At 40.7% G+C, this 12,738-nt stretch overlaps 1 protein-coding gene across 5 annotated transcripts in view; it reads left to right on the top strand.

Annotated features, from left to right (window-relative positions):
• PARN (poly(A)-specific ribonuclease) overlaps window positions 1-10,151 on the top strand; it is a 110,712-nt gene extending 100,561 nt beyond the window's left edge. For 4 of the 5 annotated variants that reach the window (XM_073647712.1, XM_073647711.1, XM_073647708.1 and 1 more), the window contains 3 exons: window positions 5,627-5,816; window positions 8,656-8,795; window positions 9,926-10,151. In XM_073647712.1, coding sequence (XP_073503813.1) covers window positions 5,627-5,816; window positions 8,656-8,795; window positions 9,926-9,978 — 383 coding nt within the window. In that variant the 3' untranslated portion in view covers window positions 9,979-10,151. The remainder of the gene's footprint in view (window positions 1-5,626; window positions 5,817-8,655; window positions 8,796-9,925) is intronic. The other variant, XM_073647709.1, reaches the window with a different exon arrangement.
• Window positions 10,152-12,738: the final 2,587 nt, after the last annotated feature.

Here is a 12,738-nt window from a genome sequence, read left to right as displayed (position 1 = left end):
TATCGGCCTTGACGATCTTGGCTCCACATTTAAACACCGCTGTGCTGATTGGTCGCCGACGCTGGGCGCGACCAATCACCGATTTTGGCGCCACATTTAAATAGCGTCTGCGAACAATCAGTACAGCGGTGTTTAAATGTGGAGCTAAGATCGATGATTGGTCGCGGCCGATATTTAAATTTGGCGCCCAAATCGGTGATTGGTCGCGGCCAGCGCCAGCGACCAATCAGCGATTTTTAACACAAATGTCCGGACCTTTGTAACACCATGCGGATACTGTCGGGACATCAGCGGCTAGGGAGTGAAGGGAGGACCGGGGAGCGGCGCCGCGGGTCGGGATACTTCTGCTGCGAGCGCCCGCTCATGTCCCTGGTTCTCGCAGCAGAAGTATCCGCACAGGCAGCGCCGCTGACATCCATGCGGCTGGGGTGTGAAGGGAGGACCGGGGAGTGGCGCTGACATCCAATTGGTCGCGGCCGCTATTTAAATGTGCCGCACAAATCGGTGATTGGTCGCGGTCTTGGCCCGCGACCAATCACTGATCTTGCCACCAAAGTTAAACACTACTGTGCTGATTGGTCGCGGCCGATATTTAAATTTGGCGCCCAAAGCGGTGATTGGTCGCGGGCAGCGTCCGCGACCAATCAGCACAGTAGTGTTTAACTTTGGTGGCAAGATTAGTGATTGGTCGCGGGCCAAGACCGCGACCAATCACCGATTTGTGCGGCACATTTAAATAGCGGCCGTGACCAATTGGATGTCATGCCTGTGCGGATACTTCTGCTGCGAGAACCAGGGACATGAGCTGGCGCTCGCAGCAGAAGTATCCCGACCCGCGGCGCCGCTCCCCGGTCCTCCCTTCACACCCTAGCCGCTGATGTCCCGACAGTATCCGCATGGTGTTACAAAGGTCCGGACATTTGTGTTAAAAATCGCTGATTGGTCGCTGGCGCTGGCCGCGACCAATCACCGATTTGGGCGCCAAATTTAAATATCGGCCGCGACCAATCACCGATCTTGGCTCCCGATTTAAACACCGCTGTTCTGATTGGTCGCGGCCGATATTTAAATGTGGCGCCTAAATCGGTGATTGGTCGCGGACGCTGCCCGCGACCAATCAGCACAGCGGTGTTTAACTTTTGCGCTAAGATCAGTGATTGGTCGGGTCCGAAGACCGCGACCAATCATCGAATCGTCTTGGTGAGGACCGCGGAGCGGCGCTGCCTGTGCGGGTACTTCCTCTGCGAGAACCCGGGACATGAGCGGGCGCTCGCAGCAGAAGTATTCCGACCCGCAGCGCTGCTCCCCGGTCCTACCTTCCGCATGGAGGTCAGCGACGCCGGCGGTCCTTCCGCTGCTACCGGCCGGGAGATGAGCGCCTCGCGCCGCTCATCTCCCGGCTGCATCTCCGTCCCGCAGATGGGTCCGGCGGTCGAGGTCCTTCTGCTGTTACCGGCTGGGAGATGAGCGCCTCGCGCCGGTCATCTCCCGGCTGCATCTCCGCTCCGCTCCGTCCCGCAGATGAGCCGCTAACGGCCGCCATCTTTTTTCAGAAATCCCGCGGCGCTGATTGGCCGCTGCCGGACCGATGAGTGACGCGGGATTTCCTAGACAGACAGACGGACGGGATAAGACAATTATATATATAGATGTCCAAGTTTGCTTTCCTCTGAAGTCCTGCAAAGTGGCATCTACCGCTCCAGGTCCCTTCCATAGACATGTCAGCAAATGTCACATGTAACGCTCTCTGCCATGCATTGACCCAAGTTTTGTACATAAGCTAAATATGCAAGTATTAAAACACAAAATTCAGTATCTATCACAGCCTTTACTTCATTTTCAGTAGCCAGCCAGACTTTACAATGGATTTAGCATTCACTGTTTGGGCCTCTTGTGCTTTTGTAGCTTAAATGCTCTTTTTCAGACCCTGCTGCTGACGGTACTCTGTACGCGGACATGTTAAAGTCCAGGGACAATACCCTTTTTCTTTCTGTGAGTGTTTTTTATTCCAGACTGTTAGTTGGAAACTGCAGAGGACACTAGTTGACAGCCAATTCATTTTGCTGATTCATCCGTTCTCCAGATGGCTTAAAGCCAGAGCTTGGCTTGCAGATTAAAGTCTGAAAGCTGCAAAGCTGCTGGGACTTGAAGGAATGTTGGTAAATTGTTGCTGTATGAAGGCAGGCAATAAAAAGAACTTTTTCGTCTAAGTATTATTCTGTGTTGGTAAAGGCATGAAAGCCACCTACTTTCTCACATAACATCGATCTCTTTTGTCCTGCAATAACTTAGATATAAGGCATATGCTTGAAATCTAGGCATTTTGCCTTGTGCTTTGATTAACTTTCTTAATGGAGCCGTTTCTATAGAAATCCGAAAAGGGGATCATGTTAACAGAATTTTAGAATTACAATTCAGTCTCTACCCTTTTGTGTATTTCTATATAAATATATTTTTGAATCGTATAAACCCCTATAAAATAAATAAATTTAGATCTTTGAACTCTAAAGGCAAGTTTTCCCATGGTTATGCTTGCCTTCAGGCAATGTGGATGACCACTAGTATGGTAATAACTTCTGCAAAAGTTAGCGCTACATCTGCTTTGTTTTGCAGCGAGTATAGGAAAGTTGAGTCATGACTGGGTTTGTTCTTGGCTCTGTTTAATTTAAAAGGTACCTCTACAACGGACTTGCTAAAAGAACTAGAGCCCTGATTCATCAGAACTGGCAATTTTCTAGCCGGTCTTCGTAAGAGTTTGTGTATGAGTCAGACGCTCCTGATTCATTAAGAGTTACATTCCTCTTACCGGATCAAGAGAGTCAGTTGAGTTTCGTGTGGCACCGTGCGCCACGTCAGGAATCTTACTCTAGTCCCTGACTGCTGTAAGATTTTTAGCGTAAGTAGTGGGACAGCTCATGCGAGTTATGGCGCCATGCCCCAGCTCCACCCAGTTTGGCGGAGCCGTGAAAATCTGCAACTTTTGAAAAAGAGGGAGACTAGCTGAAATGGGGTCATATCGAAGGATCAAGGTAAAATATGGGGTAACGGGGATGCTCACCTATTTGGGTTGTGTATGTCATAACACCAATAAAATACCTGTAGTATGGTAAGCTGCTGCAGTCACACCTTACGGAGAGAAGGAGACTTTTTCAGCATGTAAATTGAAGAGTGGTTAGGAGGTAGACATTTAGCTGCTATATAGACAAAGTAGTTCCACGCTGGTAGTTGTGCTTTTAGTAGTTATTATTTACGCATATCGGGGTCCCTGCCGAACCAGTTTTCCAACCAAAACTGCAACCTTTGATATTTTCATGGCAAAATTTTTGCGCAACCCTGAGTTGCACTAAAATTTTGCAACTTTTCAAAACAATTTTACACCAGAATTCTGGCTAAATGGCTTTGATGAATTGAGGCCTAAATGTTTTCAGTCCCGTCTCACAGTTTGCACACTTACCAATGTTTAAATAAGCCAGGAATGGGGTATTTAAGTCCTTTTGGGTGGGGTTTGGATAAACACTGCCCCCTTTTTCCATTTTGTTTCTTGTGATTTTTTCATCAAAAGAAAAACAGTTTGTCAAATGTGCGTTACTTTATTTCCCATAACAATAACTAAATGAAGATCATATCTGAGAAGACATTCTGTCCACTCTTGTTGATGCTGTGATCTTATTATCGAACAGTCTAAACTTATATATCTATTGTGGAAATAACACGTAAAGCTTCTGTATATTGGAAATTTACATAGGTTTCACACTAATGTTTACTGGCGCAATTGCAAAGTAAACCTGCTGGTTTATGTAAAGACTCTTACAAAAAATAGATATATTGTGCTAGTCTGTTTACACCAGTGAGCAATGTGGAAGGTATGTGATGAATTGATGGTTGCACATTAAAAGAAAACTGTTTGACGTTCTTTTGAGAGATGAAGACTACTTTGCCAAGAAACTTTGTTCCGTTAGAACAAAAACTGTAAGTGTTAATCTTCTAGTTCCTTTACTGCCTTCAAGTTGAGGTGCAGGAAGAGTTTTGTGGCCTCTAGGTTCTACTTTTTAAATGTCATGAAAATGCCCCCAAATTTATTTTTATACATATATAATATTATATTTAAGATGCCAATCTCAGAGAGATTTTCCAGTTCTTGAACTTCAACTGTAATGTTGCTGTGTAGAGGTGGTTCAAAGGGACAGTGTGTCAGGGTGGTTCAGTCCACTGCTGGAGCAGATATCACCTAACCTTGGGGGTGGCCTAGATGTCAAACCCAGCCCTCCATCACTGACCTCATATTGATGACCTATCCCACTGATAAATCAACAATAGTGTCTTCCTGGTCAACTCCTTTACTGGCTTTGGTATTTCGTTGCGAAGTTTGGACATTCCATACACATTAGACTAGAGTTGGTGGAATCTGTCGACAATCTAATATTTAAGGAAGCGACTTTCTCCATGAAAACGCATGAATGTTCTGCCGACGTAAATGTTCATTTGTATGAGGAAGTCGCTGGAGAGAGAGCGGTCAGCCAGCAGCTTTCATTTGTATGGGGGGGACTGTAGCTGGTCATAGATCTTAACATGGGGCATTATCTTCTGTAGAATTTGCAAAGGGTAAAAATCGCAGCAAATCCACAGCAGCAAAATACTGTTGATTTAACGTACTAGAAATTAACAGTTTGCGGATTTCGAAACCTGCAGCGCTAGTTAACTTATGCTGTGGATTTTCTCTACAGCCTGTGGATGAGATTTTGGCAAATATTATTCACAATGCAATTAATGTAATGTGCAACTCGCTTCAACTGGACAATATGCTGCATATATAACCCATATTCCCTGTAGGCAAAGTAGAGTATGTTCTCTTGAAGTTGTGTGCATCAACTCCAATCATCCAATGCAATGACGCTAATTAAATGGTAATATTGGGGACATTCTAATATTGTGTCATGATTTGTGTCAAAAGGGTTTTCCAGGCCTTTAACAAAAGTCTTCAGCAACTTTATGGTTGCAGACTGCTGAATTGTAACAGCGGGTTTTGCGCACTGTTAGTTTCCCAGTGCGATTTGGGGTTCACCTGACCACATGTAGGCAATTTGCTCACTCTCGGTCACTTGCCAACTAGACTTATTTGGCTTCTCTCAATAGAAGTGAATTGAGAGAAGCTGGTTAAGACTAGTCAGCATGTCACACAACCGCATTACCCATTGCACCAGGGTAATTGTGACTGCTTGTGCCCCCCATAGTGTCACGATTTTTCAGTATACAGTCATAGTGACTGTAGACCTTTTCTGCACGCCTGGACAACACCTTTAGATAAATGTATGATGTATATTGCAGTGATGCATCTTTTTTCATTGATCTTCCTTTTTTTAAACTGTTCATACATTGAATATTCATTTGTACACTCCATTGAAAATTGCCTTGAAACTTTGCATTTTGTTTCTTCTATTTCTTCATGGCTAACATGTTTACATATCAGACTGTAAAAAAGGTACACCGAGACTGGAGTCTTACAAAAGCACTGCACCTCGCCCTCCCGGCAGGGCCGCATCTTCTGTATGTTATGTATTACTGAAGAATTTTAATTTTAAGAATTTTTTTCTTGTAATTTTTCACAATTCTTTATTTTTCCTTGCAGCAGTAAACATCAGCAGATTTGCGGAAAGCTATTGTGTCCAAACATATGCCGAGTACGTTGCAAAAAAAGACAGACAAGGCCTAACAAAAAGGAAACGAGCTGATGATGGATGGGTGGATTTTGAGAGGAAGAGGCAAAAAACGCAATTCACGTATGTTCCCCAGAACTCAAGATATCATTATTCATGCAGGTGAACTTTATAATTCTTGGTTTGTGCACATTTCTATTATGAGCACTCAATAAAGAAAAGAAAATGAAGAACATGACCATACAAACTTGTTGCGGCAAACCCTCCCCCACCAGTTGTGTTAGGGCATGTTACTGTACATGAAGTTTTTGACCATGCAATGAAAACCACATGCAAAACTGAAGGTTGTACTCGAATTTGCAGGGTTTTAGCTGCACATTTTTACAGGAAGAACACAAAAAAATTGACTATATTTAGGAATTCCCAACTAATACATTGATTTTCTTCATATACTTTGACATGTCTTCTGTGTCACTACATCTGCAGAAGATACATCAATAAACACTTTGGGTGAAGCTAGATAATACAAAGGATCAATTCACTAGCCAGGAATCATCCCACCTTCCGTTCACTTGCAGCCTCATTTAACGTTTGTCAATGACTAAATACCCATTTGTGACCAAAAAGGTAGGATTTTTCGTTTACTACCCCACCCACCAATTTAATTACTGTAGCATGCTGTCTCTAAAGGAGGTTCTCTTTTGAAGGGTATATCTGGGACTTTCTGAAAAAGAAAGAATATGTGTCAGCACTAACAGGCAGGCAGTTGTTACTTACCTGCCTGTTGTGCCTGACACTGTTCTTCCCCATCAGAGTGGTCACAGACCGCTGCTGACAGCAATTCAGCTGTCTACATCACGTCGACAGAGCAGCATCTTCTTTTCCACCCTGCTCTGTAGGCGGGGCGTGACTCCGATGTCATTCTGATTGACAGCCGGCTGCCTCAGTAGGCAGCGGGAATCCGGCTGTCAATCAGAATGACATGGGATGTCCTTCCCTGTCGACAGAGCAGGGTGGAAAAGAGGTAGCTGCTCTGTCGACGTGATGTAGGCAGCTGTATCGTTTGCAAGAGCTGTCTGTGACCACTCTGATGGGGAAGAACAGTGTCGGGCACAACAGGCAGGTAAGTGGCAACTGCCTGCCTGTTAGTGCTGATGCATATTCTTTGTTTTTCAGAAAGTCCCAGATATACCCTTTAACTTGTACATACAGCTACTGTACTTGCATGTAATTGCCAACCCTTTTGGACTTCTTTTCTTTTTTTTCTTTTTTTGCAACATGTCTTTAACTACCTCCCAAAACTTTAGATAAGATAGTGCTCAGATTAAGCCGATAAAAGGTAAAAATTAATACAACAGGACAAGCCAAGTGTTTTGGACGTTTAGAGAAACCATTAATCATGTTGCTCCCTTTTTAATCTATCCCTCGAAGTACTTACAGGCCATACTGGGAATAGCATTCATCCTATGTAACAGTACATTATATCTTTAAATAAAACATCTGGCGGGCAGATGTACAACAATAAAGATAAATTTGCATTAAGTGGATAACTAAGGGAAAAGAATATTGAGTCCTAAATCTGGCTGCATACTGTTCTGATCAATGCTGCACTTGCACAATAGCTGAAAGTTTAGTTTGTTTAAAGGGGTTGGTTAGATTTAAAAATGCATTTAAGGGTAGTGCATTTTAAGTTAGTGAAAAAGGGTCACTCCTTCAAAAACCCAGCTTGTCTGTGGTCTGTGCGACACTCCCTTTTTCTTGAGATGGAGCTATTAAGCAATTCACGTCCTAATTGATTCCTCAAGATTACTGCTACTTATAGCTTTCTCTACAGTATGGGGTTTGTGACAAGCAGCACCATGCCAGTGTTGTGGTTTCCCTTCCAGACTTGCATTTAGAAAGTATCTTGTCTATTTGTAGACCTCAAAAAAAGAAGAAAAGCTTTACAGTTCACCATCTTCTTTCATATGAACTTTTAGTAGCCCCCCTTATTAACCAGAGCTGAGAGATGCTGTAAAACAGTTTTTCTTTTTCGGAATGTCCCCATGTATCCGTGCCTTACACATTAATTTTAATTCAAGTTATTTTGTGTTTCAGGTCATGCATGTGTATTATGGAGCCCTATGAAACTCTCCCTCCTCTCTCCACCCACCCAGTGTAGTCTAGGGTGCTTTCACATTGCGGTATTGGCACCCGTTCAGTGGCTTACGTCCGAACCCCTCTCAAAACTGGATTCGGAGTTATGTGCCGACGGGGCCATAGACTATAATGGTGCAAACATTCTCTCTGATGTGCATCATTTTTGGCCGTGTCCACCTAATGGAGGCGGACACCCAGATGTAGTAGGCTGTGTCTGGGTGTCTGTCTCCAGTAGGTGTATACCCCCAAAAATGGTGTACGGTAGAGCACATGTTAGCTCTGTCTGCACCATTATAGTCTATGGCACCGCCGGCACATATATCAGAATCCCGTTCTGCGTGGGATGGGTGGGGGTGTTCGGCCAATTTTTTTTTTTTTTATATGGGCGGGGGGAAAAAAGTGCCCTATTTTTACAGTTTGGCAATCCTGGTCTGGGACCTGCTGTTTACCAGAACAGTCTTCTCATCTTGATGTTTCTCTATGACCAGGATCTAAAGATCTGGTTATAATGCGTCCGTGCCTGCCTATACTCGTCAGAACCATGTGTTGTGACTTTGAGTCAAACAAGTTTCTCTTTTAAATCAACTGTATTGTATTCATGGTAGAACAACCTCTTTAAGAACCTTGTCTTTAGTGTCTTTACATCTGTGATATAAGAGAACCTTTGTAGAGAAGAATTAATCTGATCATGCATAAAGTGGTTGTCCACTACTGGGCAGCGGGCTGAGGCACGTTGGGGCCAGCGAAACTGATGCGCTTCTCCTGGACTGGCGCCAATCCTCTGGCCCTCTGTCTGCCTCTTCACTGTTCAGTTGTTATCTCTGCACTTACCCAGCCTTGATTAAACGCTTTCATTGAACAGATTGATCAATTCTGTCGTGGAAGACCCTGCCTCTCTCAATCTGGACGAATCAGAAGGCCAGGGATTAGAAGATGCACCCAGCCCCGCAACTTCAGATACAGCAAATAGTAGCAAGCAGATGACTGACACCGATCAAGCAGGTAAGATATGGTTCCTATAAGAAGTTTTCCTGGATTTTTAAATGTTTTTTTTTCTTCTTTACTCTGTATCATGAGTTTGTTTAACCTCTTCACGACATATGACGTACAGTTACGTCATATGTCATGTCCCTGCCTTTGTTGCGGGCTCGCACGCTGAGCCCGCGTTTTTCACGGCAAATGACAGCTGATTTAATCAGCCATCATGTTCCTTTAACTGCTGCGGGGGGAGAGGAGCTCTGACTGCGACTGTTAACCTGTTAGGTCCCTTATATAGCATATTCTGCTATATGTAACAGTGCTGATGCACTGCTGTGTATAGCACAAGCAATCTGATCTCAGAATCCGTTCATATATATATATATATTTTATAAAAAAAATACACATTTGGTATTGCTGCGTTTTGAAATAGCCGATTTATCAAAATCTAAAATAAATTAATCTGATCGGTAAACGCCATTACGAGAAAAAAAAATCAAACCACCAGAATTACGTTTTATTTTGGCCACAGGAAAATTGCAATAAAATACCATAAGGGGTGATCAAAGCATCGTATGTATCCAAAATGGTATCAATAAAAACGCTCAGGACACAAAAATAAGCCCTCATAGAGCCCCAGATCCCGATAAATGAAAATGTCTCAGAAAATATCAACAAAAGCAAAAAATATATATATATTTTTTTTTACCACATAAAAAAAAAACTATACATGTTTGGTATCTGCATACTCTTATTGACCTGTAGAATCCTATTGTCAGGTCAGTTTTACTATATAGTGAACCTGGTGAATGTAAACAAATAAAATAAATATATAATATGTGTGTGTGTATATATTATATATGTGTGTATATATAATATATATAATTTTTTTTTATTTTATATATTTATTTTGAATTGCACTTTTCCCAGTACACTATCTGGTATAATGAATGGTGTCATTCAAAAGTACAACTCGTCCTGCAAAAAAAACCCACAGCACTCATATGACTATATTGATGGAGAAATAAAAGTTATGGATTTTTGAAGGAGAGGAAGAAACGAAAACGGAATCTGAAGTCTGTTTTTGAACCATGTTTATTGCATTGAATTGAATTTGTGAATTAATTACCCTTCTCTCTTCCTTAATTTGCCAGAATGCAGCAACCGCGTCCCCTGTGAAGAATTTGAGCTGGTGCACGCTTGGTAGACACAATGGCCACTCTTCTGTGATACAAGCTTTGAAAGCCATATATTTTACTTCTCTTTTGGACATGATTTGGACTACAACCCTTCCTCCCCTTTTTTTTTGTACAACTGCAAAGCACAACTACTTTGGCCTATAAATGAAATGTGACACAAAATGCTCTTTTCCATGTCATGCACACTCTCTTTTCATAAAGCAAAAAACTCCGCCTGGCAGTTTTATAACTTAAATTACAAGATTTAATTCTTCATTGATGGAACTTTATAGTAGTAATGTATACTGTGGCCTTTGCTATGCAATCTCCAAAGGGACCTTTCATCTGAAGTTTTATAGCAAGTAATTCAGATATTCTATTGAATAATATCTATTATACATTATTACTCTCCTCATACATGTTTTTATTGTGATGTGTTTTTGTGTGATGTAAATGTATGTTGTTTTTTTTTCCTATCGTACCTGTACTCTTAAGTGAGTTTTTGTCACCAAATATCACAAGGGTTGTGCACATGGACTGTAATTTCCATCTTTTTAATATGTGTAATTTATTAAAATCACTTAAGTATTGTATATGTACAACACATAACTTATGCCATGTGATTAATCCTCACGGTTAGTTTTTGTTTTTTAAATATTAAGAAAAAAATCTGATTAGTAATACAGGAGACGGAGAACAGATTTTTACTGTAAGCAAAGTGCGGAGTCTTCTAAGACGGACAGGTTGCACAGAGGGTCCACAGCAACCAGTTTGTCTCAGATTAGTGAAAAATTACTGCTGAGGGACAAATTGACATTTTTTTACAAGAATAATAATCAGATTTTTTTTTGTAGAAATGAATGTCGGTGAATATAGTTGTATGTTACCTATTACCTCTACACATGGTTATTTACTTATTGTTTTTCTCTACGTTTTTGGAAAAAAAAAAATCTTCCCAGACAGAATGTGATTTCTGTTGTTCGTATTCTGTATTTTAATATTATATATTTAGTTTACACTTCATTTGTTTTGGAGAACATGTGAGGTACAAAACTGATGAGGGAAAAAATGTGTATGTGGTAATTCAGTTCACCCAAGTATTTGATTTGTATAATATTTTGTAAAAAAAAATAAAAAAAATTTTTGGGGAAAAAAAAATATAATAAAAACATGCAAGTGGAACCAGCTGTATAGATCTGCAATAGTCTATTTATTTCAGAACTATTTAAATTTTTGTATCCTGGAAATAAAAGTGCCTAGTTTTATTTCCGTAATGTCGAATTAAAAACTTCCTTTGTAGAAACTATTTTTGCGTCTCTTTGATTTATTTAATATGATTTCTGAAATGCGTACAGTTTTCTAATTTTTATGGAATTCCATATTTTATGGAATGCCACATGTTTTGTTTTTTTTAGATTAATATTTATCGCTGCTTGGTTTGGTTTAGTTTCATTGTAAAAAAAAAAAAAAGGATGCAAAAATTATCAAGAATATATTTCATATGATTGAAAATCTGATACTTCTACAATATAGAAAAATTAACCATTAAGAAATCTGAGTACAGACAGGTAATTCTATTTGGGTTTATTTTATTTTTTTACTTACTCAATAGAATTGATTTCTTCTGCCCATTCTGGAATACTTTTTTGGATTTTTCGATCATTTCTTTATAACAAAATGAGCTAATGAACCACCACAAAAATAATGCACAATAACCTATACAATGGAGTCGGTATCCAATGCAATTAATATATGTAATCTTTATTAATTCTTGATAAATGCAACAATATACAAAATAAAACACCGACCTTGTGACACAGGAATGACTACCTGTACAGTACAGCAGTGTGCCCTGAAAAAAAAAATAAAAAATAATCCTAGAAATCTACCAAAAGGTATATAGAGCTGCACCTCAAAGTAACATGGTATAGGTGCAAGTCGTAAAACTTTCCACAAATCAAACGTAATTGAAAATATATAAAGTGCTGTCAGATAAAACGGTGCACAATCCTAGTGGAACAACGCCCCAAAATTTGGACCCTAGCTGCAACAATGCTCAATAAGGTCAATCAAAAAGCCTGAAAAGAGTTTTCGACAAGAACTTTGATTTATTGTTTGTCCAATGCAATAAGATGTTATCTAATTTTTATGATTGTTATATATTATAATGTAAAAAATTTAAACCATTTAAAAAGAAAAAAAAAAGCCTGGAAAGTGTTTCCTGGGTGTCCTGCAGCGCAATGTGACTTGGTACGGGACCCTTGGAAAACATTATGTTTGAGCCTTTTTGTTTGACCATAAGTATTGTTGTGACCTTTTATCTTGCATGGGCAAATGTAGTTTTTCTTGAGTTTTGGATTAGAAATTGAGCTGAAACTTTCTAAATCCTCCTCCAAATCTCAAAACTCCGTTTTAAAAATGGAGTTCCTCCTATGAAAACGCAACAAAACACCCCAACGTGTGCACATAGCCTCTCAAGGAAATACTTCTCTGTAGCAGGAGGGAAAGTAAGTTTTTAGCTACTTGTGAATACCCACATTTTTGGATTGTCATACTGTTTTATATATTGAAGGATATGATGAAGCTTGTTAGCAGGGAACATTATTAATATTATACGGCCTTCAGCTCAGTCTCAAGCCATGGCTACTTGATGGATGAACTTTTTATTGGAAGATCGATCTTGTGCAAGCCTAGATAGGTCCACCAAGGTCTTCTCCGACATTATCTTGATAGTGCCTAGCCATCAGGTTGCTGGTCTCCCTCTTCGTCTTGTTCCTTCTATTCTTCTG

Source organism: Phyllobates terribilis, unplaced genomic scaffold (genome assembly GCF_046119375.1).
Source record: "Phyllobates terribilis strain yellow unplaced genomic scaffold, ASM4611937v1 Scaffold_9__5_contigs__length_417890890, whole genome shotgun sequence".
In the NCBI taxonomy this organism is placed as follows: Eukaryota; Metazoa; Chordata; class Amphibia; order Anura; family Dendrobatidae; genus Phyllobates; species Phyllobates terribilis.
This window is presented reverse-complemented; position numbering and strand designations above follow the sequence as displayed.